Genomic DNA, 24,598 nt, shown 5'->3' on the forward strand with positions numbered 1-24,598 from the left:
GCACTCCCTCAGCACTGACCCTCTGACAGTGCGATGCCCCCTCTGTACTGACCCTCTGACAGTGCGGTGCCCCCTCAGCACTGACCCTCTGACAGTGCGGCGCCCCCTCAGCACTGACCCTCTGACAGTGCGGCACTCCCTCAGCACTGACCCTCTGACAGTGCGGTGCCCCCTCAGCACTGACCCTCTGACAGTGCGGCACCCCCTCGGCACTGACCCTCTGACAGTGCGGCGCCCCCTCAGCACTGACCCTCTGACAGTGCGGCGCCCCCTCAGCACTGACCCTCTGACAGTGCGGCGCCCCCTCAGCACTGACCCTCTGACAGTGCAGCACTCCCTCAGTACTGACCCTCTGACAGTGCGGCACTCCCTCAGTACTGACCCTCTGACAGTGCAGCACTCCCTCAGTACTGACCCTCTGACAGTGCGGTGCCCCCTCAGTACTGACCCTCTGACAGTGCAACACTCCCTCAGTACTGACCCTCTGACAGTGCGGTGCCCCCTCAGCACTGACCCTCTGACAGTGCAGCACTCCCTCAGCACTGACCCTCTGACTGTGCAACACTCCCTCAGTACTGACCCTCTGACAGTGCGGCGCCCCCTCGGCACTGACCCTCTGACAGTGCGGTGCCCCCTCAGTACTGACCCTCTGACAGTGCAGCACTCCCTCAGTACTGACCCTCTGACAGTGCGGCACTCCCTCAGTACTGACCCTCTGACAGTGCAGCACTCCCTCAGTACTGACCCTCTGACAGTGCGGTGCCCCCTCAGTACTGACCCTCTGACAGTGCGGCACCCCCTCAGTACTGACCCTCTGACAGTGCAACACCCCCTCAGTACTGACCCTCTGACAGTGCAACACTCCCTCCGTACTGACCCTCTGACAGTGCAGCACTCCCTCAGCACTGACCCTCTGACAGTGCGGCACTCCCTCAGCACTGACCCTCTGACAGTGCGGTACTCCCGCAGCACTGACCCTCTGACAGTGCAACACTCCCTCCGTACTGACCCTCTGACAGTGCAGCACTCCCTCAGCACTGACCCTCTGACAGTGCGGCACTCCCTCAGCACTGACCCTCTGACAGTGCGGTGCCCCCTCAGTACTGACCCTCTGACAGTGCGGTGCCCCCTCAGTACTGACCCTCTGACAGTGCGGTGCCCCCTCAGTACTGACCCTCTGACAGTGCGGTGCCCCCTCAGTACTGACCCTCTGACAGTGCGGTGCCCCCTCAGCACTGACCCTCTGACAGTGCAGCACTCCCTCAGCACTGACCCTCTGACTGTGCGGCGCCCCCTCAGCACTGACCCTCTGACAGTGCAGCACTCCCTCAGCACTGACCCTCTGACTGTGCAACACTCCCTCGGCACTGACCCTCTGACAGTTCGGCACTCCCTCAGCACTGACCCTCTGACAGTGCAGCACTCCCTCAGCACTGACCCTCTGACAGTGCAACACTCCCTCGGCACTGACCCTCTGACAGTTCGGCGCCCCCTCAGCACTGACCCTCTGACAGTGCGGCACTCCCTCAGTACTGACCCTCTGACAGTGCAGCACTCCCTCAGTACTGACCCTCTGACAGTGCGGCACTCCCTCAGTACTGACCCTCTGACAGTGCAACACTCCCTCAGCACTGACCCTCTGACAGTGCGGCACTCCCTCAGCACTGACCCTCTGACAGTGCGGTGCCCCCTCAGCACTGACCCTCTGACAGTGCGGTGCCCCCTCAGCACTGACCCTCTGACAGTGCAACACTCCCTCAGCACTGACCCTCTGACAGTGCGGTGCCCCCTCAGCACTGACCCTCTGACAGTGCAACACTCCCTCAGCACTGACCCTCTGACAGTGCGGTGCCCCCTCAGCACTGACCCTCTGACAGTGCAACACTCCCTCAGCACTGACCCTCTGACAGTGCGGCGCCCCCTCAGCACTGACCCTCTGACAGTGCAGCGCCCCCTCAGCACTGACCCTCTGACAGTGCAACACTCCCTCAGCACTGACCCTCTGACAGTGCGGCGCCCCCTCAGCACTGACCCTCTGACAGTGCGGCGCCCCCTCAGCACTGACCCTCTGACAGTGCGGCGCCCCCTCGGCACTGACCCTCTGACAGTGCAGCACTCCCTCAGTACTGACCCTCTGACAGTGCGGCACTCCCTCAGCACTGACCCTCTGACAGTGCGGCACTCCCTCAGCACTGACCCTCTGACAGTGCGGCACTCCCTCAGCACTGACCCTCTGACAGTGCGGCACTCCCTCAGCACTGACCCTCTGACAGTGCGGCGCCCCCTCAGCACTGACCCTCTGACAGTGCGGCACTCCCTCAGTACTGACCCTCTGACTGTGCAACACTCCCTCGGCACTGACCCTCTGACAGTGCGGCGCCCCCTCAGCACTGACCCTCTGACTGTGCAACACTCCCTCGGCACTGACCCTCTGACAGTGCGGCACTCCCTCAGCACTGACCCTCTGACAGTGCGGCACTCCCTCAGTACTGACCCTCTGACAGTGCGGCACTCCCTCAGCACTGACCCTCTGACAGTGCAACACTCCCTCAGCACTGACCCTCTGACAGTGCGGCACTCCCTCAGCACTGACCCTCTGACAGTGCGGCACTCCCTCAGCACTGACCCTCTGACTGTGCAACACTCCCTCGGCACTGACCCTCTGACAGTGCAACACTCCCTCAGCACTGACCCTCTGACAGTGCGGCACTCCCTCAGTACTGACCCTCTGACAGTGCGGCACTCCCTCAGTACTGACCCTCTGACAGTGCGGCACTCCCTCAGCACTGACCCTCTGACAGTGCGGCACTCCCTCAGCACTGACCCTCTGACAGTGCGGCACTCCCTCAGCACTGACCCTCTGACAGTGCGGCACTCCCTCAGCACTGACCCTCTGACAGTGCGGCACTCCCTCAGCACTGACCCTCTGACTGTGCAACACTCCCTCAGCACTGACCCTCTGACAGTGCGGCACTCCCTCAGCACTGACCCTCTGACAGTGCGGCACTCCCTCAGCACTGACCCTCTGACTGTGCAACACTCCCTCGGCACTGACCCTCTGACAGTGCGGCACTCCCTCAGCACTGACCCTCTGACAGTGCAACACTCCCTCAGCACTGACCCTCTGACAGTGCAGCACTCCCTCAGTACTGACCTTCTGACTGTGCAACACTCCCTCGGCACTGACCCTCTGACAGTGCGGCACTCCCTCAGCACTGACCCTCTGACAGTGCAACACTCCCTCAGCACTGACCCTCTGACAGTGCGGCACTCCCGCAGTACTGACCCTCTGACAGTGCGGCGCCCCCTCAGCACTGACCCTCTGACAGTTCGGCGCCCCCTCAGCACTGACCCTCTGACAGTGTGGCACTCTCTCAGTACTGACCCTCTGACAGTTCGGCGCCCCCTCGGCACTGACCCTCTGACAGTGCAACACTCCCTCAGCACTGACCCTCTGACAGTGCGGCGCCCCCTCAGCACTGACCCTCTGACAGTTCGGCGCCCCCTCAGCACTGACCCTCTGACAGTTCGGCGCCCCCTCAGCACTGACCCTCTGACAGTTCGGCGCCCCCTCAGCACTGACCCTCTGACAGTGCGGCACTCCCTCAGTACTGACCCTCTGACAGTGCGGCGCCCCCTCAGCACTGACCCTCTGACAGTGCGGCACTCCCTCAGTACTGACCCTCTGACAGTGCAGCACTCCCTCAGCACTGACCCTCTGACAGTTCGGCGCCCCCTCGGCACTGACCCTCTGACAGTGCGGCACTCCCTCAGCACTAACCCTCTGACAGTGCGGCACTCCCTCAGCACTAACCCTCTGACAGTGCAGCACTCCCTCAGCACTGACCCTCTGACAGTTCGGCGCCCCCTCGGCACTGACCCTCTGGCACTCTCTCAGAATGACTAGGGGGAGGAATATCAGTCAAGCTCTGACAGTGTGCTCGGGGAATGATGACAGAGTGAACTGTGGTGTGGGAAGGACATTGAATGGAATATTGCGGTCAGAAACAGGCTGTTTGAGTTAATGCTCTGTGCTACTCTTCCCAGCCTGTGACAGTGCATGCTGAGGGGAAGTGAAACATCGAGGCAAGGGCGATGGTTATGGGTGTGTTGTGTTTCCCTGGATTAATGTGTACCTCTTCTTTCTCACAGCCACGCGGGGGAGGAGCGCGACTGCCGGAGGTTTTTTGCATCATCAGCTGCCTGGGCTGTTTTGGTCTCTTCTCCAAGGTAATGCTCCCTCCATTCTGCCCACTACTATTTCACTCTCGGCAGAAACTCTCTGACTGCTGAGGTCTTTCTAGATGGCAGGTGGGTGTGGGAAACAGGCAGGGTGTGCAGAGCAGCAGCACATCAGGAATCTGCTGGGCTTATGGATATCAGCACTGAGTTCAAACAGATCCCATTTGCACTGTTTGACGGAGCTTTACTCCCAGTGTGGGCATCCATTCGCTTCTGGTGGGGACATAAACACTTGTGAAGCTCTCGGACAAGACGTCTGTCCCCTGTACAGAGCTCTGCAAAGTTATATCTTAAACACTGAAATCCTGCTTTAGAGACTGGCTGAGGGAGTGGCAGGGGAGATGTGAAAGAGGAAGGAAGATCTGTGTGATCCCCCACTTCCCCTCCCTCAGGATTTTTCCAAACTCGGAGCAGTTCAGTGGGTGGATGGGCAGACTGCCAGGCTCCCAGGGGGAGGAACACAGCACTGCACTTCCGGGCAACAGAGGAAGGCAGTGGCTGCAAGGTGTGGCCAGAACCTGTTGGACTTTAACCTGGTGTTGTTCGACTCCTTACTGTGTTTATCCCAGTCCAACGCCGGCATCTCCACATCGTGAGAACCACAACACACTGCCCAGCAAACATTGCCTGTAAACACACTGCACTGCCCAGCAAACAGTGCCTGTAAACACACCGCACTGCCCAGCAAACAGTGCCTGTAAACACACCGCACTGCCCAGCAAACAGTGCCTGTAAACACACCGCACTGCCCAGCAAACAGCGCCTGTAAACACACCGCACTGCCCAGCAAACAGCGCCTGTAAACACACCGCACTGCCCAGCAAACAGCGCCTGTAAACACACCGTATTGCCCAGCAAACAGTGCCTGTAAACACACCGTATTGCCCAGCAAACAGCGTCTGTAAACACACCGCACTGCCCAGCAAACAGCCCCTGTAAACACACCGCACTGCCCAGCAAACAGCGCCTGTAAACACACCGCACTGCCCAGCAAACAGCCCCTGTAAACACACCGCACTGCCCAGCAAACAGCGCCTGTAAACACACCGCACTGCCCAGCAAACAGCCCCTGTAAACACACCGTATTGCCCAGCAAACAGCGCCTGTAAACACACCGCACTGCCCAGCAAACAGCGCCTGTAAACACACCGCACTGCCCAGCAAACAGCGCCTGTAAAGACACTGCACTGCCCAGCAAACAGTGCCCGTAAACACACCGCACTGCCCAGTAAACACTCAGCCAGGAGCTGGCAAGGTGGAGCCAGACGGAAGCAGGAGGGAGGAGGGGATCTTACCCTGAGACCAGGTTGTGCCATCTCCTGGGGCGATTTCACAGCATGAGTGAGAGGCAGTGCGGGCCAAACCTCTGACACGTGGGTGCCATTGGTGGAGAAGAATCTCATACTATAATGATCCCAATCCACGGCCTGCCTGTACTGAAAGCCCTGAATTTCTCTGCAGTGGCAGCACCTAGAACTCTGCCCCCAACCCCTGCAGCTTTTCCGTAAGCTCGGCAGCAACACCCATCCAGCAAGCACACACCCAGAGGTGTGACATTGCAGATTCAGTGGGCAAGACACTTCAATTTGGAGCAACCACCCTGCTGTGATAGACTCTCTGCTGGTCAGGGGGAGGGCAGCAATACGCAAAATCCTTCCATTCCCTCAGCATGCAATCACAATAATACCAGCCTGCACGGACTTGCAAATTTCCCTGGAAACTGCCGTGGCTCATTCATTTGGAGAGAATCTCACTGTCACACGTTTTTCAACCCGGACACCAGTCCATGGTTTAAGCTCAGTCAGTCATGAGGCAAGTGACTGCACACTCACTCGAGGCAGCCAGAGACAGGGCCCCATCGTCAAGACGACAGCAGTCACTGGCAGATCAGACCAGCGAGCTGGTTATTGGCCTGCTGAAGATACAGGTCAGGTGCCGAGACAGCTGGGAAGGAGCACTCCAACACTGGCTATTCAACACAGAGCAATCAATGGGGGATGCTGCAACACGACCATGTGGGGTGGAGGTGAGGGGACTCTGCTGACAAGTCTGTGGGTGCAGACAGTCTGTGTGAGGCAACGTGAGAAGTTTCACCCTTATCTACAGGCACTGTTTGCTGGGCAGTGCGGTGTGTTTACAGGCGCTGTTTGCTGGGCAGTGCGGTGTGTTTACAGGCAATGTTTGCTATGCACTGCGGTGTGTTTACAGGCGCTGTTTGCTGGGCAGTGCGGTGTGTTTACAGGGGCTGTTTGCGGGGCAGTGCTGTGTGTTTACAGGCGCTGTTTGCTGGGCAGTGCGGTGTGTTTACAGGCGCTGTTTGCTGGGCAGTGCGGTGTGTTTACAGGCGCTGTTTGCTGGGCTGTGCGGTGTGTTTACAGGCAATGTTTGCTGGGCAGTGCGGTGTGTTTACAGGCGCTGTTTGCTGGGCTGTGCGGTGTGTTTACAGGCAATGTTTGTTGGGCAGTGCGGTGTGTTTACAGGCGCTGTTTGCTGGGCTGTGCGGTGTGTTTACAGGCAATGTTTGCTGGGCAGTGCGGTGTGTTTACAGGCGCTGTTTGCTGGGCAGTGCGGTGTGTTTACAGTGGCTGTTTGCTGGGCAGTGCGGTGTGTTTACAGGCGCTGTTTGCTGGGCAGTGCGGTGTGTTTACAGGCGCTGTTTGCTGGGCAGTGCGGTGTGTTTACAGGGGCTGTTTGCGGGGCAGTGCGGTGTGTTTACAGGCGCTGTTTGCGGGGCAGTGCGGTGTGTTTACAGGCGCTGTTTGCGGGGCAGTGCGGTGTCTTTACAGGCGCTGTTTGCGGGGCAGTGCGGTGTCTTTACAGGCGCTGTTTGCGGGGCAGTGCGGTGTGTTTACAGGCGCTGTTTGCTGGGCAGTGCGGTGTGTTTACAGGCAATGTTTGCTGGGCAGTGCGGTGTGTTTACAGGCAATGTTTGCTGGGCAGTGCGGTGTGTTTACAGGCAATGTTTGCTGGGCAGTGCGGTGTGTTTACAGGCAATGTTTGCTGGGCAGTGCGGTGTGTTTACAGGCGCTGTTTGCTGGGCAGTGCGGTGTGTTTACAGACGGTGTTTGCTGGGCAGTGCGGTGTGTTTACAGGCAATGTTTGCTATGCAGTGCGGTGTGTTTACAGGCGCTGTTTGCTGGGCAGTGCGGTGTGTTTACAGGCAATGTTTGCTGGGCAGTGCGGTGTGTTTACAGACGGTGTTTGCTGGGCAGTGCGGTGTGTTTACAGACGGTGTTTGCTGGGCAGTGCGGTGTGTTTACAGGCAATGTTTGCTATGCAGTGCGGTGTGTTTACAGGCGCTGTTTGTTGGGCAGTGCTGTGTGTTTACGGGCACTGTTTGCTGGGCAGTGCGGTGTGTTTACAGGCGCTGTTTGTTGGGCAGTGCGGTGTGTTTACAGGTGTTGTTTGCGGGGCAGTGCTGTGTGTTTACAGGCGCTGTTTGCTGGGCAGTGCGGTGTGTTTACAGGCACTGTTTGCTGGGCTGTGCGGTGTGTTTACAGGCAATGTTTGCTGGGCAGTGCGGTGTGTTTACAGGCAATGTTTGCTATGCAGTGCGGTGTGTTTACAGGCGCTGTTTGCGGGGCAGTGCGGTGTGTTTACAGGGGCTGTTTGCTGGGCAGTGCGGTGTGTTTACAGGGGCTGTTTGCTGGGCAGTGCGGTGTGTATACAGGGACTGTTTGCTGGGCAGTGCGGTGTGTTTACAGGGACTGTTTGCTGAGCAGTGCGGTGTGTTTACAGGGACTGTTTGCGGGGCAGTGCGGTGTGTTTACAGGTGTTTTTTGCGGGGCAGTGCTGTGTGTTTACAGGAGCTGTTTGCTGGGCAGTGCTGTGTGTTTACAGGAGCTGTTTGCTGGGCAGTGCGGTGTGTTTACAGGAGCTGTTTGCTGGGCAGTGCTGTGTGTTTACAGGAGCTGTTTGCTGGGCAGTGCGGTGTGTTTACAGGGGCTGTTTGCTGGGCAGTGCTGTGTGTTTACAGGGGCTGTTTGCTGGGCAGTACGGTGTGTTTACAGGGGCTGTTTGCTGGGCAGTGCGGTGTGTTTACAGACGCTGTTTGCGGGGCAGTGCTGTGTGTTTACAGGCGCTGTTTGCTGGACAGTGCAGTGTGTTTACAGGCACTGTTTCCGGGGCAGTGCGGTTTGTTTCCAGGCGCTGTTTCCTGGGCAGTGCGGTGTGTTTACAGATGCTGTTTGCTGGGCAGTGCGGTGTGTTTACAGGGGCTGTTTGTTGGGCAGTGCTGTGTGTTTACAGGCAATGTTTGCTGGGCAGTGCGGTGTGTTTACAGATGCTGTTTGCTGGGCAATGCGGTGTGTTTACAGGGGCTGTTTGTTGGGCAGTGCTGTGTGTTTACAGGCAATGTTTGCTGGGCAGTGCGGTGTGTTTACAGGCGCTGTTTGCTGGGCAATGCGGTGTGTTTACAGGGGCTGTTTGTTGGGCAGTGCGGTGTGTTTACAGGTGTTGTTTGCGGGGCAGTGCGGTGTGTTTACAGGTGTTGTTTGCTGGGCAGTGCGGTGTGTTTACAGGTGTTGTTTGCTGGGCAGTGCTGTGTGTTTACAGACGCTGTTTGTTGGGCAGTGCGGTGTGTTTACAGGTGTTGTTTGCGGGGCAGTGCGGTGTGTTTACAGGTGTTGTTTGCTGGGCAGTGCTGTGTGTTTACAGGCAATGTTTGCTGGGCAGTGCGGTGTGTTTACAGGCGCTGTTTGCTGGGCAGTGCGGTGTGTTTACAGGGGCTGTTAGCTGGGCAGTGCAGTGTGTTTACAGGGGCTGTTTGCTGGGCAGTGCGGTGTGTTTACAGGCGCTGTTTGTTGGGCATTGCTGTGTGTTTACAGGAGCTGTTTGCTGGGCAGTGCGGTGTGTTTACAGGTGTTGTTTGCTGGGCAGTGCGGTGTGTTTACAGGTGTTGTTTGCTGGGCAGTGCTGTGTGTTTACAGGCAATGTTTGCTGGGCAGTGCGGTGTGTTTACAGGCGCTGTTTGCTGGGCAGTGCGGTGTGTTTACAGGGGCTGTTAGCTGGGCAGTGCAGTGTGTTTACAGGGGCTGTTTGCTGGGCAGTGCGGTGTGTTTACAGGGGCTGTTTGCTGGGCAGTGCGGTGTGTTTACAGGCGCTGTTTGCTGTGCAGTGCGGTGTGTTTACTGGCGCTGTTTGCTGGGCAGTGCGGTGTGTTTACAGGCGCTGTTTGCTGTGCAGTGCGGTGTGTTTACAGGCGCTGTTCGCTGGGCAGTGCGGTGTGTTTACAGGCGCTGTTTGCTGGGAAGTGCAGTGTGTTTACAGGCGCTGTTTGCTGGGCAGTGCGGTGTGTTTACAGGCGCTGTTTGCGGGGCAGTGCGGTGTGTTTACAGGCGCTGTTTGTTGGGCAGTGCGGTGTGTTTACAGGCGCTGTTTGTTGGGCAGTGCGGTGTGTTTACAGGCGCTGTTTGTTGGGCAGTGCGGTGTGTTTACAGGCGCTGTTTGTTGGGCAGTGCTGTGTGTTTACGGGCACTGTTTGCGGGGCAGTGCGGTGTGTTTACAGGCGCTGTTTGCGGCGCAGTGCGGTGTGTTTACAGGCGCTGTTTGCGGCGCAGTGCGGTGTCTTTACAGGCGCTGTTTGCTGGGCAGTGCGGTGTGTTTACAGGCGCTGTTTGCTGGGCAGTGCGGTGTGTTTACAGGCGCTGTTTGCTGGGCAGTGCGGTGTGTTTACAGGCGCTGTTTGCGGCGCAGTGCGGTGTGTTTACAGACGCTGTTTGCTGGGCAGTGCGGTGTGTTTACAGGCGCTGTTTGCGGGGCCGTGCGGTGTGTTTACAGACGCTGTTTGCTGGGCAGTGCGGTGTGTTTACAGGCGCTGTTTGCTGGGCAGTGCGGTGTGTTTACAGGCGCTGTTTGCTGGGCAGTGCGGTGTGTTTACAGACGCTGTTTGCTGGGCAGTGTGGTGTGTTTACAGACGCTGTTTGCTGTGCAGTGCGGTGTGTTTACTGGCGCTGTTTGCTGGGCAGTGCGGTGTGTTTACAGGCAATGTTTGCTGGGCAGTGCGGTGTGTTTACAGGCGCTGTTTGCTGGGCAGTGCGGTGTGTTTACAGGCGCTGTTTGCTGGGCAGTGCGGTGTGTTTACAGACGCTGTTTGCTGGGCAGTGCGGTGTGTTTACAGGCGCTGTTTGCTGGGCAGTGCGGTGTGTTTACAGGCGCTGTTTGCTGGGCAGTGCGGTGTGTTTACAGGCGCTGTTTGCTGGGCAGTGCGGTGTGTTTACAGACGCTGTTTGCTGGGCAGTGCGGTGTGTTTACAGGCGCTGTTTGCTGGGCAGTGCGGTGTGTTTACAGGCGCTGTTTGCGGCGCAGTGCGGTGTGTTTACAGGCGCTGTTTGCGGGGCCGTGCGGTGTGTTTACAGACGCTGTTTGCTGGGCAGTGCGGTGTGTTTACAGGCGCTGTTTGCTGGGCAGTGCGGTGTGTTTACAGGCGCTGTTTGCTGGGCAGTGCGGTGTGTTTACAGACGCTGTTTGCTGGGCAGTGTGGTGTGTTTACAGACGCTGTTTGCTGTGCAGTGCGGTGTGTTTACTGGCGCTGTTTGCTGGGCAGTGCGGTGTGTTTACAGACGCAGTTTGCTGGGCAGTGCGGTGTGTTTACAGACGCTGTTTGCTGGGCAGTGAGGTGTGTTCACAGGCGCTGTTTGCTGGGCAGTGCGGTGTCTTTACAGGCGGTGTTTGCGGGGCAGTGCGGTATCTTTACAGGCGCTGTTTGCGGGGCAGTGCGGTGTGTTTACAGGCGCTGTTTGCGGGGCAGTGCGGTGTCTTTACAGGCGCTGTTTGCGGGGCAGTGCGGTGTGTTTACAGGCGCTGTTTGCTGGGCAGTGCGGTGTGTTTACAGGGGCTGTTTGTTGGGCAGTGCTGTGTGTTTACGGGCACTGTTTGCTGGGCAGTGCGGTGTGTTTACAGGCAATGTTTGCTGGGCAGTGCGGTGTGTTTACAGACGGTGTTTGCTGGGCAGTGCGGTGTGTTTACAGACGGTGTTTGCTGGGCAGTGCGGTGTGTTTACAGGCAATGTTTGCTATGCAGTGCGGTGTGTTTACAGGCGCTGTTTGTTGGGCAGTGCTGTGTGTTTACGGGCACTGTTTGCTGGGCAGTGCGGTGTGTTTACAGGCGCTGTTTGTTGGGCAGTGCGGTGTGTTTACAGGTGTTGTTTGCGGGGCAGTGCTGTGTGTTTACAGGCGTTGTTTGCTGGGCAGTGCGGCGTGTTTACAGGCACTGTTTGCTGGGCTGTGCGGTGTGTTTACAGGCAATGTTTGCTGGGCAGTGCGGTGTGTTTACAGGCAATGTTTGCTATGCAGTGCGGTGTGTTTACAGGCGCTGTTTGCTGGGCAGTGCGGTGTGTTTACAGGCGCTGTTTGCTGGGCAGTGCGGTGTGTTTACAGGCGCTGTTTGCTGGGCAGTGCAGTGTGTTTACAGGCGCTGTTTGTTGGGCAGTGCGGTGTGTTTACGGGCACTGTTTCCTGGGCAGTGCGGTGTGTTTACAGGCGCTGTTTGTTGGGCAGTGCGGTGTGTTTACAGGTGTTTTTTGCGGGGCAGTGCTGTGTGTTTACAGGCGCTCTTTGCTGGGCAGTGCGGTGTGTTTACAGGCGCTGTTTGCTGGGCTGTGCGGTGTGTTTACAGGCAATGTTTGCTGGGCAGTGCGGTGTGTTCACAGGCGCTGTTTGCTGGGCTGTGCGGTGTGTTTACAGGCAATGTTTGTTGGGCAGTGCGGTGTGTTTACAGGCACTGTTTGCTGGGCAGTGCGGTGTGGCTACAGGCACTGTTTGCTGGGCAGTGCGGTGTGTTTACAGGCGCTGTTTGCTGGGCAGTGCAGTGTGTTTACAGGCACTGTTTGCTGGGCAGTGCAGTGTGTTTACAGGCACTGTTTGCTGGGCAGTGCTGTGTGTTTACGGGCACTGTTTGCTGGGCAGTGCGGTGTGTTTACAGGCGCTGTTTGCTGGGCAGTGCGGTGTGTTTACAGGCGCTGTTTGCAGGGCAGTGCGGTGTGTTTACTGGCGCTGTTTGCGGGGCAGTGCGGTATCTTTACAGGCGCTGTTTGCGGGGCAGTGCGGTGTGTTTACAGGCGCTGTTTGCGGGGCAGTGCGGTGTCTTTACAGGCGCTGTTTGCGGGGCAGTGCGGTGTGTTTACAGGCGCTGTTTGCTGGGCAGTGCGGTGTGTTTACAGGGGCTGTTTGTTGGGCAGTGCTGTGTGTTTACGGGCACTGTTTGCTGGGCAGTGCGGTGTGTTTACAGGCAATGTTTGCTGGGCAGTGCGGTGTGTTTACAGACGGTGTTTGCTGGGCAGTGCGGTGTGTTTACAGACGGTGTTTGCTGGGCAGTGCGGTGTGTTTACAGGCAATGTTTGCTATGCAGTGCGGTGTGTTTACAGGCGCTGTTTGTTGGGCAGTGCTGTGTGTTTACGGGCACTGTTTGCTGGGCAGTGCGGTGTGTTTACAGGCGCTGTTTGTTGGGCAGTGCGGTGTGTTTACAGGTGTTGTTTGCGGGGCAGTGCTGTGTGTTTACAGGCGTTGTTTGCTGGGCAGTGCGGCGTGTTTACAGGCACTGTTTGCTGGGCTGTGCGGTGTGTTTACAGGCAATGTTTGCTGGGCAGTGCGGTGTGTTTACAGGCAATGTTTGCTATGCAGTGCGGTGTGTTTACAGGCGCTGTTTGCTGGGCAGTGCGGTGTGTTTACAGGCGCTGTTTGCTGGGCAGTGCGGTGTGTTTACAGGCGCTGTTTGCTGGGCAGTGCAGTGTGTTTACAGGCGCTGTTTGTTGGGCAGTGCGGTGTGTTTACGGGCACTGTTTCCTGGGCAGTGCGGTGTGTTTACAGGCGCTGTTTGTTGGGCAGTGCGGTGTGTTTACAGGTGTTTTTTGCGGGGCAGTGCTGTGTGTTTACAGGCGCTCTTTGCTGGGCAGTGCGGTGTGTTTACAGGCGCTGTTTGCTGGGCTGTGCGGTGTGTTTACAGGCAATGTTTGCTGGGCAGTGCGGTGTGTTCACAGGCGCTGTTTGCTGGGCTGTGCGGTGTGTTTACAGGCAATGTTTGTTGGGCAGTGCGGTGTGTTTACAGGCACTGTTTGCTGGGCAGTGCGGTGTGGCTACAGGCACTGTTTGCTGGGCAGTGCGGTGTGTTTACAGGCGCTGTTTGCTGGGCAGTGCAGTGTGTTTACAGGCACTGTTTGCTGGGCAGTGCAGTGTGTTTACAGGCACTGTTTGCTGGGCAGTGCTGTGTGTTTACGGGCACTGTTTGCTGGGCAGTGCGGTGTGTTTACAGGCGCTGTTTGCTGGGCAGTGCGGTGTGTTTACAGGCGCTGTTTGCAGGGCAGTGCGGTGTGTTTACTGGCGCTGTTTGCTGGGCAGTGCGGTGTGTTTACAGGCACAGTTTGCTGGGCAGTGCGGTGTGTTTACAGGCGCTGTTTGCGGGGCAGTGCGGTGTGTTTACAGGCGCTGTTTGCTGGGCAGTGCGGTGTGTTTACAGGTGTTGTTTGCGGGGCAGTGCGGTGTGTTTTCAGGCACTGTTTGCTGGGCAGTGCTGTGTGTTTACAGGCGCTGTTTGCTGGGCAGTCCGGTGTGTTTACAGGCACTGTTTCCTGGGCAGTGCTGTGTGTTTACGGGCACTGTTTCCTGGGAAGTGCGGTGTGTTTACAGGTGTTGTTTGCGGGGCAGTGCGGTGTGTTTACAGGGGCTGTTTGCTGGGCAGTGCGGTGTGTTTACAGGGGCTGTTTGCTGGGCAGTGCGGTGTGTTTACAGGGACTGTTTGCTGGGCAGTGCGGTGTGTTTACAGGGACTGTTTGCTGAGCAGTGCGGTGTGTTTACAGGGACTGTTTGCGGGGCAGTGCGGTGTGTTTACAGGTGTTTTTTGCGGGGCAGTGCTGTGTGTTTACAGGAGCTGTTTGCTGGGCAGTGCTGTGTGTTTACAGGAGCTGTTTGCTGGGCAGTGCGGTGTGTTTACAGGAGCTGTTTGCTGGGCAGTGCTGTGTGTTTACAGGAGCTGTTTGTTGGGCAGTGCGGTGTGTTTACAGGGGCTGTTTGCTGGGCAGTGCTGTGTGTTTACAGGGGCTGTTTGCTGGGCAGTGCGGTGTGTTTACAGGGGCTGTTTGCTGGGCAGTGCGGTGTGTTTACAGACGCTGTTTGCGGGGCAGTGCTGTGTGTTTACAGGCGCTGTTTGCTGGACAGTGCAGTGTGTTTACAGGCGCTGTTTCCGGGGCAGTGCGGTCTGTTTCCAGGCGCTGTTTCCTGGGCAGTGCGGTGTGTTTACAGATGCTGTTTGCTGGGCAGTGCGGTGTGTTTACAGGGGCTGTTTGTTGGGCAGTGCTGTGTGTTTACAGGCAATGTTTGCTGGGCAGTGCGGTGTGTTTACAGGCGCTGTTTGCTGGGCAATGCGGTGTGTTTACAGGGGCTGTTTGTTGGGCAGTGCGGTGTGTTTACAGGTGTTGTTTGCGGGGCAGTGCGGTGTGTTTACAGGTGTTGTTTGCTGGGCAGTGCGGTGTGTTTACAGGTGTTGTTTGCTGGGCAGTGCTGTGTGTTTACAGGCGCTGTTTGTTGGGCAGTGCGGTGTGTTTACAGGTGTTGTTTGCGGGGCAGTGCGGTGTGTTTACAGGTGTTGTTTGCTGGGCAGTGCTGTGTGTTTACAGGCAATGTTTGCTGGGCAGTGCGGTGTGTTTACAGGCGCTGTTTGCTGGGCAGTGCGGTGTGTTTACAGGGGCTGTTAGCTGGGCAGTGCAGTGTGTTTACAGGGGCTGTTTGCTGGGCAGTGCGGTGTGTTTACAGGCGCTGTTTGTTGGGCAGTGCTGTGTGTTTACAGGAGCTGTTTGCTGGGCAGTGCGGTGTGTTTACAGGTGTTGTTTGCTGGGCAGTGCGGTGTGTTTACAGGTGTTGTTTGCTGGGCAGTGCTGTGTGTTTACAGGCAATGTTTGCTGGGCAGTGCGGTGTGTTTACAGGCGCTGTTTGCTGGGCAGTGCGGTGTGTTTACAGGGGCTGTTAGCTGGGCAGTGCAGTGTGTTTACAGGGGCTGTTTGCTGGGCAGTGCGGTGTGTTTACAGGGGCTGTTTGCTGGGCAGTGCGGTGTGTTTACAGACGCTGTTTGCTGGGCAGTGCGGTGTGTTTACTGGCGCTGTTTGCTGGGCAGTGCGGTGTGTTTACAGGCGCTGTTTGCTGTGCAGTGCGGTGTGTTTACAGGCGCTGTTCGCTGGGCAGTGCGGTGTGTTTACAGGCGCTGTTTGCTGGGAAGTGCAGTGTGTTTACAGGCGCTGTTTGCTGGGCAGTGCGGTGTGTTTACAGGCGCTGTTTGCGGGGCAGTGCGGTGTGTTTACAGGGACTGTTTGCTGGGCAGTGCGGTGTGTTTACAGGCGCTGTTTGCTGGGCAGTGCGGTGTGTTTACAGGCGCTGTTTGCTGGGCAGTGCGGTGTGTTTACAGGCGCTGTTTGTTGGGCAGTGCGGTGTGTTTACAGACGGTGTTTGCTGGGCAGTGCTGTCTGTTTACGGGCACTGTTTGCGGGTCAGTGCGGTGTCTTTACAGGCGCTGTTTGCTGGGCAGTGCTGTCTGTTTACGGGCACTGTTTGCGTGGCAGTGCGGTGTGTTTACAGGCGCTGTTTGTTGAGCAGTGCTGTCTGTTTACGGGCACTGTTTGCGTGGCAGTGCGGTGTGTTTACAGGCAATGTTTGCTGGGCAGTGCGGTTTGTTTACAGGCGCTGTTTGCTGGGCAGTGCGGTGTGTTTACAGGCGCTGTTTGCGGCGCAGTGCGGTGTGTTTACAGGCGCTGTTTGCGGGGCAGTGCGGTGTGTTTACAGACGCTGTTTGCTGGGCAGTGCTGTGTGTTTACAGGCGCTGTTTGCTGGGCAGTGCTGTCTGTTTACGGGCACTGTTTGCGTGGCAGTGCGGTGTGTTTACAGGCGCTGTTTGTTGGGCAGTGCTGTCTGTTTACGGGCACTGTTTGCTGGGCAGTGCGGTGTGTTTACAGGCAATGTTTGCTGGGCAGTGCGGTTTGTTTACAGGCGCTGTTTGCTGGGCAGTACGGTTTGTTTACAGGCGCTGTTTGCTGGGCAGTGCGGTGTGTTTACAGGCGCTGTTTGCTGGGCAGTGCGGTGTGTTTACAGGCGCTGTTTGCTGGGCAGTGCGGTGTGTTTACAGGCGCTGTTTGCTGGGCAGTGCGGTGTGTTTACAGGCGCTGTTTGCTGGGCAGTGCGGTGTGTTTACAGGCACTGTTTGCTGGGCAGTGCGGTGTGTTTACAGGCGCTGTTTGCTGGGCAGTGCGGTGTGTTTACAGGCGCTGTTTGTTGGGCAGTGCGGTGTGTTTACAGGCGCTGTTTGCTGGGCAGTGCGGTGTCTTTACAGGTGCTGTTTGCGGGGCAGTGCAGTGTGTTTACAGGCGCTGTTTGCTGGGCAGTGCGGTTTGTTTACAGGCGCTGTTTGCTGGGCAGTGCGGTGTGTTTACAGGCGCTGTTTGCTGGGCAGTGCGGTGTGTTTACAGACGCTGTTTGCTGGGCAGTGCGGTGTGTTTACAGGCGCTGTTTGCTGGGCAGTGCGGTGTGTTTACAGACGCTGTTTGCTGGGCAGTGCGGTGTGTTTACAGGCGCTGTTTGCGGGGCAGTGCGGTGTCTTTACAGGCGCTGTTTGCGGGGCAGTGCGGTGTGTTTACAGACGCTGTTTGCTGGGCAGTGCTGTGTGTTTACAGGCGCTGTTTGCTGGGCAGTGCGGTGTGTTTACAGGCGCTGTTTGCTGGGCAGTGCGGTGTGTTTACAGACGCTGTTTGCTGGGCAGTGCTGTGTGTTTACAGGCGCTGTTTGCTGGGCAGTGTGGTGTGTTTACAGACGCTGTTTGCTGTGCAGTGCGGTGTGTTTACAGACGCTGTTTGCTGGGCAGTGCGGTGTGTTTACAGGGGCTGTTTGCTGGGCAGTGCGGTGTGTTTACAGACGCTGTTTGCTGGGCAGTGCGGTGTGTTTACAGGGGCTGTTTGCTGGGCAGTGAGGTGTGTTCACAGGCGCTGTTTGCTGGGCAGTGCGGTGTGTTTACAGGGGCTGTTTGCTGGGCAGTGCGGTGTGTTCACAGGCGCTGTTTGCTGGGCAGTGCGGTGTCTTTACAGGCGCTGTTTGCGGGGCAGTGCGGTGTGTTTACAGGCGCTGTTTGCGGGGCAGTGCGGTGTGTTTACAGGGGCTGTTTGCGGCGCAGTGCGGTGTCTTTACAGGCGCTGTTTGCTGGGCAGTGCGGTGTGTTCACAGGCGCTGTTTGCTGGGCAGTGCGGTGTCTTTACAGGCGCTGTTTGCTGGGCAGTGCGGTGTGTTCACAGGCGCTGTTTGCGGGGCAGTGCGGTGTCTTTACAGGCGCTGTTTGCTGGGCAGTGAGGTGTGTTCACAGGCGCTGTTTGCTGGGCAGTGCGGTGTCTTTACAGGCGCTGTTTGCGGGGCAGTGCGGTGTGTTTACAGGGGCTGTTTGCGGCGCAGTGCGGTGTCTTTACAGGCGCTGTTTGCGGGGCAGTGCGGTGTGTTTACAGGCGCTGTTTGCTGGGCAGTGCGGTGTCTTTACAGGCGCTGTTTGCGGGGCAGTGCGGTGTGTTTACAGGCGCTGTTTGCGGGGCAGTGCGGTGTGTTTACAGGGGCTGTTTGCGGCGCAGTGCGGTGTCTTTACAGGCGCTGTTTGCTGGGCAGTGCGGTGTGTTTACAGGGGCTGTTTGCGGCGCAGTGCGGTGTCTTTACAGGCGCTGTTTGCTGGGCAGTGCGGTGTGTTTACAGGCGCTGTTCGCTGGGCAGTGCGGTGTGTTTACAGGCGCTGTTTGCTGGGCAGTGCGGTGTGTTTACAGGCGCTGTTCGCTGGGCAGTGCGGTGTGTTTACAGGGGCTGCTTGCGGCGCAGTGCGGTGTGTTTACAGGCGCTGTTTGCTGGGCAGTGCGGTGTGTTTACAGGCGCTGTTTGCGGGGCAGTGCGGTGTCTTTACAGGCGCTGTTTGCGGGGCAGTGCGGTGTCTTTACAGGCACTGTTTGCTGAGCAGTGCGGTGTGTTTACAGGCGCTGTTTGCGGGGCAGTGCGGTGTGTTTACAGGCGCTGTTTGCTGGGCAGTGCGGTGTCTTTACAGGCGCTGTTTGCGGGGCAGTGCGGTGTCTTTACAGGCGCTGTTTGCGGGGCAGTGCGGTGTGTTTACAGGCGCTGTTTGCTGGGCAGTGAGGTGTGTTTACAGGCAATGTTTGCTGGGCAGTGCGGTGTCTTTACAGGCGCTGTTTGCGGGGCATTGCGGTGTGTTTACAGGCGCTGTTTGCTGGGCAGTGCGGTGTGTTTACAGGCGCTGTTTGCTGGGCAGTGCGGTGTGTTTACAGGCGCTGTTTGCTGGGCAGTGTGGTGTGTTTACAGACGCTGTTTGCTGTGCAGTGCGGTGTGTTTACTGGCGCTGTTTGCTGGGCAGTGCGGTGTGTTTACAGACGCTGTTTGCTGGGCAGTGAGGTGTGTTCACAGGCGCTGTTTGCTGGGCAGTGCGGTGTGTTCACAGGCGCTGTTTGCGGGGCAGTGCGGTGTCTTTACAGGCGCTGTTTGCTGGGCAGTGCTGTGTGTTTACAGGAGCTGTTTGTTGGGCCGTGCGGTGTGTTTACAGGGGCTGTTTGCTGGGCAGTGCGGTGTGTTTACAGGGGCTGTTTGCTGGGCAGTGCGGTGTGTTTACAGACGCTGTTTGCGGGGCAGTGCGGTGTGTTTACAGGCGCTGTTTGCTGGACAGTGCAGTGTGTTTACAGGCGCTGTTTCCGGGGCAGTGCGGTTTGTTTCCAGGCGCTGTTTCCTGGGCAGTGCGGTGTGTTTACAGATGCTGTTTGCTGGGCAGTGCGGTGTGTTTACAGGGGCTGTTTGTTGGGCAGTGCTGTGTGTTTACAGGCAATGTTTGCTGGGCAGTGCGGTGTGTTTACAGGCGCTGTTTGCTGGGCAATGCGGTGTGTTTACAGGGGCTGTTTGTTGGGCAGTGCGGTGTGTTTACAGGTGTTGTTTGCGGGGCAGTGCGGTGTGTTTACAGGTGTTGTTTGCTGGGCAGTGCGGTGTGTTTACAGGTGTTGTTTGCTGGGCAGTGCTGTGTGTTTACAGGCGCTGTTTGTTGGGCAGTGCGGTGTGTTTACAGACGCTGTTTGCGGGGCAGTGCTGTGTGTTTACAGGCGCTGTTTGTTGGGCAGTGCGGTGTGTTTACAGACGCTGTTTGCTGGGCAGTGCGGTGTGTTTACAGGCGCTGTTTGCGGGGCAGTGCGGTGTGTTTACAGGCGCTGTTTGCGGGGCAGTGCGGTGTGTTTACAGGCGCTGTTTGCGGGGCAGTGCGGTGTGTTTACAGGCGCTGTTTGCTGGGCAGTGCGGTGTGTTTACAGGCGCTGTTTGCGGGGCAGTGCGGTGTGTTTACAGACGCTGTTTGCTGGGCAGTGCGGTGTCTTTACAGGCGCTGTTTGCGGGGCAGTGCGGTGTGTTTACAGACGCTGTTTGCTGGGCAGTGCGGTGTGTTTACAGGCGCTGTTTGCTGGGCAGTGCGGTGTGTTTACAGGCGCTGTTTGCTGGGCAGTGTGGTGTGTTTACAGACGCTGTTTGCTGTGCAGTGCGGTGTGTTTACTGGCGCTGTTTGCTGGGCAGTGCGGTGTGTTTACAGACGCTGTTTGCTGGGCAGTGCGGTGTGTTTACAGACGCTGTTTGCTGGGCAGTGAGGTGTGTTCACAGGCGCTGTTTGCTGGGCAGTGCGGTGTCTTTACAGGCGCTGTTTGCGGGGCAGTGCTGTGTGTTTACAGGAGCTGTTTGTTGGGCAGTGCGGTGTGTTTACAGGCGCTGTTTGCTGGGCAGTGCTGTGTGTTTACAGGAGCTGTTTGTTGGGCAGTGCGGTGTGTTTACAGGGGCTGTTTGCTGGGCAGTGCTGTGTGTTTACAGGGGCTGTTTGCTGGGCAGTGCGGTGTGTTTACAGGGGCTGTTTGCTGGGCAGTGCGGTGTGTTTACAGACGCTGTTTGCGGGGCAGTGCGGTGTGTTTACAGGGGCTGCTTGCTGGGCAGTGCGGTGTGTTTACAGGCGCTGTTTGCTGGACAGTGCAGTGTGTTTACAGGCGCTGTTTCCGGGGCAGTGCGGTTTGTTTCCAGGCGCTGTTTGTTGGGCAGTGCTGTGTGTTTACAGGCAATGTTTGCTGGGCAGTGCGGTGTGTTTACAGGCGCTGTTTGCTGGGCAGTGCGGTGTGTTTACAGGGGCTGTTTGTTGGGCAGTGCTGTGTGTTTACAGGCAATGTTTGCTGGGCAGTGCGGTGTGTTTACAGGCGCTGTTTGCTGGGCAATGCGGTGTGTTTACAGGGGCTGTTTGTTGGGCAGTGCGGTGTGTTTACAGGTGTTGTTTGCGGGGCAGTGCGGTGTGTTTACAGCTGTTGTTTGCTGGGCAGTGCGGTGTGTTTACAGGTGTTGTTTGCTGGGCAGTGCTGTGTGTTTACAGGCGCTGTTTGTTGGGCAGTGCGGTGTGTTTACAGGTGTTGTTTGCGGGGCAGTGCGGTGTGTTTACAGGTGTTGTTTGCTGGGCAGTGCTGTGTGTTTACAGGCAATGTTTGCTGGGCAGTGCGGTGTGTTTACAGGCGCTGTTTGCTGGGCAGTGCGGTGTGTTTACAGGCGCTGTTCGCTGGGCAGTGCGGTGTGTTTACAGGCGCTGTTTGCTGGGAAGTGCAGTGTGTTTACAGGCGCTGTTTGCTGGGCAGTGCGGTGTGTTTACAGGCGCTGTTTGTTGGGCAGTGCTGTGTGTTTACAGGAGCTGTTTGCTGGGCAGTGCGGTGTGTTTACAGACGCTGTTTGCTGGGCAGTGCGGTGTGTTTACTGGCGCTGTTTGCTGGGCAGTGCGGTGTGTTTACAGGCGCTGTTTGCTGTGCAGTGCGGTGTGTTTACAGGCGCTGTTCGCTGGGCAGTGCGGTGTGTTTACAGGCGCTGTTTGCTGGGAAGTGCAGTGTGTTTACAGGCGCTGTTTGCTGGGCAGTGCGGTGTGTTTACAGGCGCTGTTTGCGGGGCAGTGCGGTGTGTTTACAGGCGCTGTTTGTTGGGCAGTGCGGTGTGTTTACAGACGCTGTTTGTTGGGCAGTGCGGTGTGTTTACAGACGCTGTTTGCTGGGCAGTGCTGTCTGTTTACGGGCACTGTTTGCGGGGCAGTGCGGTGTGTTTACAGGCGCTGTTTGTTGGGCAGTGCTGTCTGTTTACGGGCACTGTTTGCGTGGCAGTGCGGTGTGTTTACAGGCGCTGTTTGCTGGGCAGTGCGGTGTCTTTACAGGCGCTGTTTGCGGGGCAGTGCGGTGTGTTTACAGACGCTTTTTGCTGGGCAGTGCTGTGTGTTTACAGGCGCTGTTTGCTGGGCAGTGCGGTGTGTTTACAGGCGCTGTTTGCTGGGCAGTGCGGTGTGTTTACAGACGCTGTTTGCTGGGCAGTGCGGTGTGTTTACAGGCGCTGTTTGCTGGGCAGTGTGGTGTGTTTACAGACGCTGTTTGCTGTGCAGTGCGGTGTGTTTACAGGCACTGTTTGCTGTGCAGTGCGGTGTGTTTACAGGCACTGTTTGCTGGGCAGTGCGGTGTGTTTACAGACGCTGTTTGCTGGGCAGTGCGGTGTGTTTACAGACGCTGTTTGCTGTGCAGTGCGGTGTGTTTACTGGCGCTGTTTGCTGGGCAGTGCGGTGTGTTTACAGACGCTGTTTGCTGGGCAGTGCGGTGTGTTTACAGACGCTGTTTGCTGGGCAGTGAGGTGTGTTCACAGGCGCTGTTTGCTGGGCAGTGCGGTGTCTTTACAGGCGCTGTTTGCGGGGCAGTGCGGTGTGTTTACAGGCGCTGTTTGCGGGGCAGTGCGGTGTGTTTACAGGCGCTGTTTGCGGGGCAGTGCGGTGTGTTTACAGACGCTGTTTGCTGGGCAGTGAGGTGTGTTCACAGGCGCTGTTTGCTGGGCAGTGCGGTGTCTTTACAGGCGCTGTTTGCTGGGCAGTGCGGTGTGTTTACAGACGCTGTTTGCTGGGCAGTGCGGTGTGTTTACAGGCGCTGTTTGCTGGGCAGTGCGGTGTGTTTACAGGCGCTGTTTGCTGGGCAGTGCGGTGTCTTTACAGGCGCTGTTTGCTGGGCAGTGCGGTGTGTTTACAGACGCTGTTTGCTGGGCAGTGCGGTGTCTTTACAGGCGCTGTTTGCGGTGCAGTGCGGTGTCTTTACAGGCGCTGTTTGCTGGGCAGTGCGGTGTGTTTACAGGCGCTGTTTGCTGGGCAGTGCGGTGTCTTTACAGGCGCTGTTTGCTGGGCAGTGCGGTGTGTTTACAGACGCTGTTTGCTGGGCAGTGCGGTGTCTTTACAGGCGCTGTTTGCTGGGCAGTGCGGTGTCTTTACAGGCGCTGTTTGCTGGGCAGTGCGGTGTGTTTACAGGCGCTGTTTGCGGTGAAGTGCGGTGTCTTTACAGGCGCTGTTTGCTGGGCAGTGCGGTGTCTTTACAGGCGCTGTTGGCGGTGCAGTGCGGTGTCTTTACAGGCGCTGTTTGCGGTGCAGTGCGGTGTCTTTACAGGCGCTGTTTGCGGTGCAGTGCGGTGTCTTTACAGGCGCTGTTTGCGGTGCAGTGCGGTGTCTTTACAGGCGCTGTTTGCGGGGCAGTGCGGTGTGTTTACAGGCGCTGTTTGCTGGGCAGTGCGGTGTCTTTACAGGCGCTGTTTGCGGGGCAGTGCGGTGTGTTTACAGGGGCTGTTTGCGGTGCAGTGCGGTGTCTTTACAGGCGCTGTTTGCGGTGCAGTGCGGTGTGTTTACAGGGGCTGTTTGCGGTGCAGTGCGGTGTGTTTACAGGGGCTGTTTGCTGGGCAGTGCGGTGTGTTTACAGGGGCTGTTTGCTGGGCAGTGCGGTGTGTTTACAGGCGCTGTTTGCTGGGCAGTGCGGTGTCTTTACAGGCGCTGTTTGCGGGGCAGTGCGGTGTGTTTACAGGGGCTGTTTGCGGTGCAGTGCGGTGTCTTTACAGGCGCTGTTTGCGGTGCAGTGCGGTGTGTTTACAGGGGCTGTTTGCGGTGCAGTGCGGTGTGTTTACAGGCGCTGTTTGCTGGGCAGTGCGGTGTCTTTACAGGCGCTGTTTGCGGGGCAGTGCGGTGTGTTTACAGGCGCTGTTTGCTGGGCAGTGCGGTGTCTTTACAGGCGCTGTTTGCTGGGCAGTGCGGTGTCTTTACAGGCGCTGTTGGCGGTGCAGTGCGGTGTCTTTACAGGCGCTGTTTGCGGTGCAGTGCGGTGTCTTTACAGGCGCTGTTTGCGGTGCAGTGCGGTGTCTTTACAGGCGCTGTTTGCGGGGCAGTGCGGTGTGTTTACAGGCGCTGTTTGCTGGGCAGTGCGGTGTCTTTACAGGCGCTGTTTGCGGTGCAGTGCGGTGTCTTTACAGGCGCTGTTTGCGGTGCAGTGCGGTGTCTTTACAGGCGCTGTTTGCTGGGCAGTGCGGTGTGTTTACAGGGGCTGTTTGCGGTGCAGTGCGGTGTGTTTACAGGGGCTGTTTGCTGGGCAGTGCGGTGTGTTTACAGGCGCTGTTTGCTGGGCAGTGCGGTGTCTTTACAGGCGCTGTTTGCTGGGCAGTGCGGTGTGTTTACAGGCGCTGTTTGCTGGGCAGTGCGGTGTGTTTACAGGGGCTGTTTGCGGTGCAGTGCGGTGTGTTTACAGGGGCTGTTTGCTGGGCAGTGCGGTGTCTTTACAGGCGCTGTTTGCTGGGCAGTGCGGTGTGTTTACAGGCGCTGTTTGCTGGGCAGTGCTGTGTGTTTACAGGCGCTGTTTGCTGGGCAGTGCGGTGTGTTTACAGGCGCTGTTTGCTGGGCAGTGCTGTGTGTTTACAGACGCTGTTTGCTGGGCAGTGCTGTGTGTTTACAGGCGCTGTTTGCTGGGCAGTGCGGTGTGTTTACAGACGCTGTTTGCTGGGCAGTGCGGTGTCTTTACAGGCGCTGTTTGCGGTGCAGTGCGGTGTCTTTACAGGCGCTGTTTGCTGGGCAGTGCGGTGTGTTTACAGGTGTTGTTTGCGGGGCAGTGCGGTGTGTTTACAGGCGCTGTTTGCTGGGCAGTGCTGTGTGTTTACAGACGCTGTTTGCTGGGCAGTGCGGTGTGTTTACAGGCGCTGTTTGCTGGGCAGTGCGGTGTGTTTACAGACGCTGTTTGCGGGGCAGTGCGGTGTCTTTACAGACGCTGTTTGCGGTGCAGTGCGGTGTCTTTACAGGCACTGTTTGCTGGGCAGTGCGGTGTCTTTACAGGCGCTGTTTGCGGTGCAGTGCGGTGTCTTTACAGACGCTGTTTGCGGTGCAGTGCGGTGTCTTTACAGGCACTGTTTGCTGGGCAGTGCGGTGTCTTTACAGGCGCTGTTTGCGGTGCAGTGCGGTGTGTTTACAGGCGCTGTTTGCTGGGCAGTGCGGTGTCTTTACAGGCGCTGTTTGCGGTGCAGTGCGGTGT

General features: G+C 57.6%; 1 protein-coding gene across 9 annotated transcripts in view; it reads left to right on the top strand.

Annotated features, from left to right (window-relative positions):
• Positions 1 to 24,598, top strand: part of dennd2da (DENN/MADD domain containing 2Da) — a 155,584-nt gene that overhangs the window by 91,140 nt on the left and 39,846 nt on the right. For all 9 annotated transcript variants that reach the window (XR_013500924.1, XR_013500925.1, XM_078242352.1 and 6 more), the window contains one exon: positions 4,153 to 4,230. Coding sequence is in view for 7 of the 9 variants with exons in the window: in XM_078242352.1 (XP_078098478.1) it covers positions 4,153 to 4,230 (78 nt within the window). In the remaining 2 variants the exon portion in view is untranslated. The remainder of the gene's footprint in view (positions 1 to 4,152; positions 4,231 to 24,598) is intronic.

The sequence above is a fragment of the Mustelus asterias genome, chromosome 25 (genome assembly GCF_964213995.1).
Source record: "Mustelus asterias chromosome 25, sMusAst1.hap1.1, whole genome shotgun sequence".
Taxonomy (NCBI): domain Eukaryota; kingdom Metazoa; phylum Chordata; class Chondrichthyes; order Carcharhiniformes; family Triakidae; genus Mustelus; species Mustelus asterias.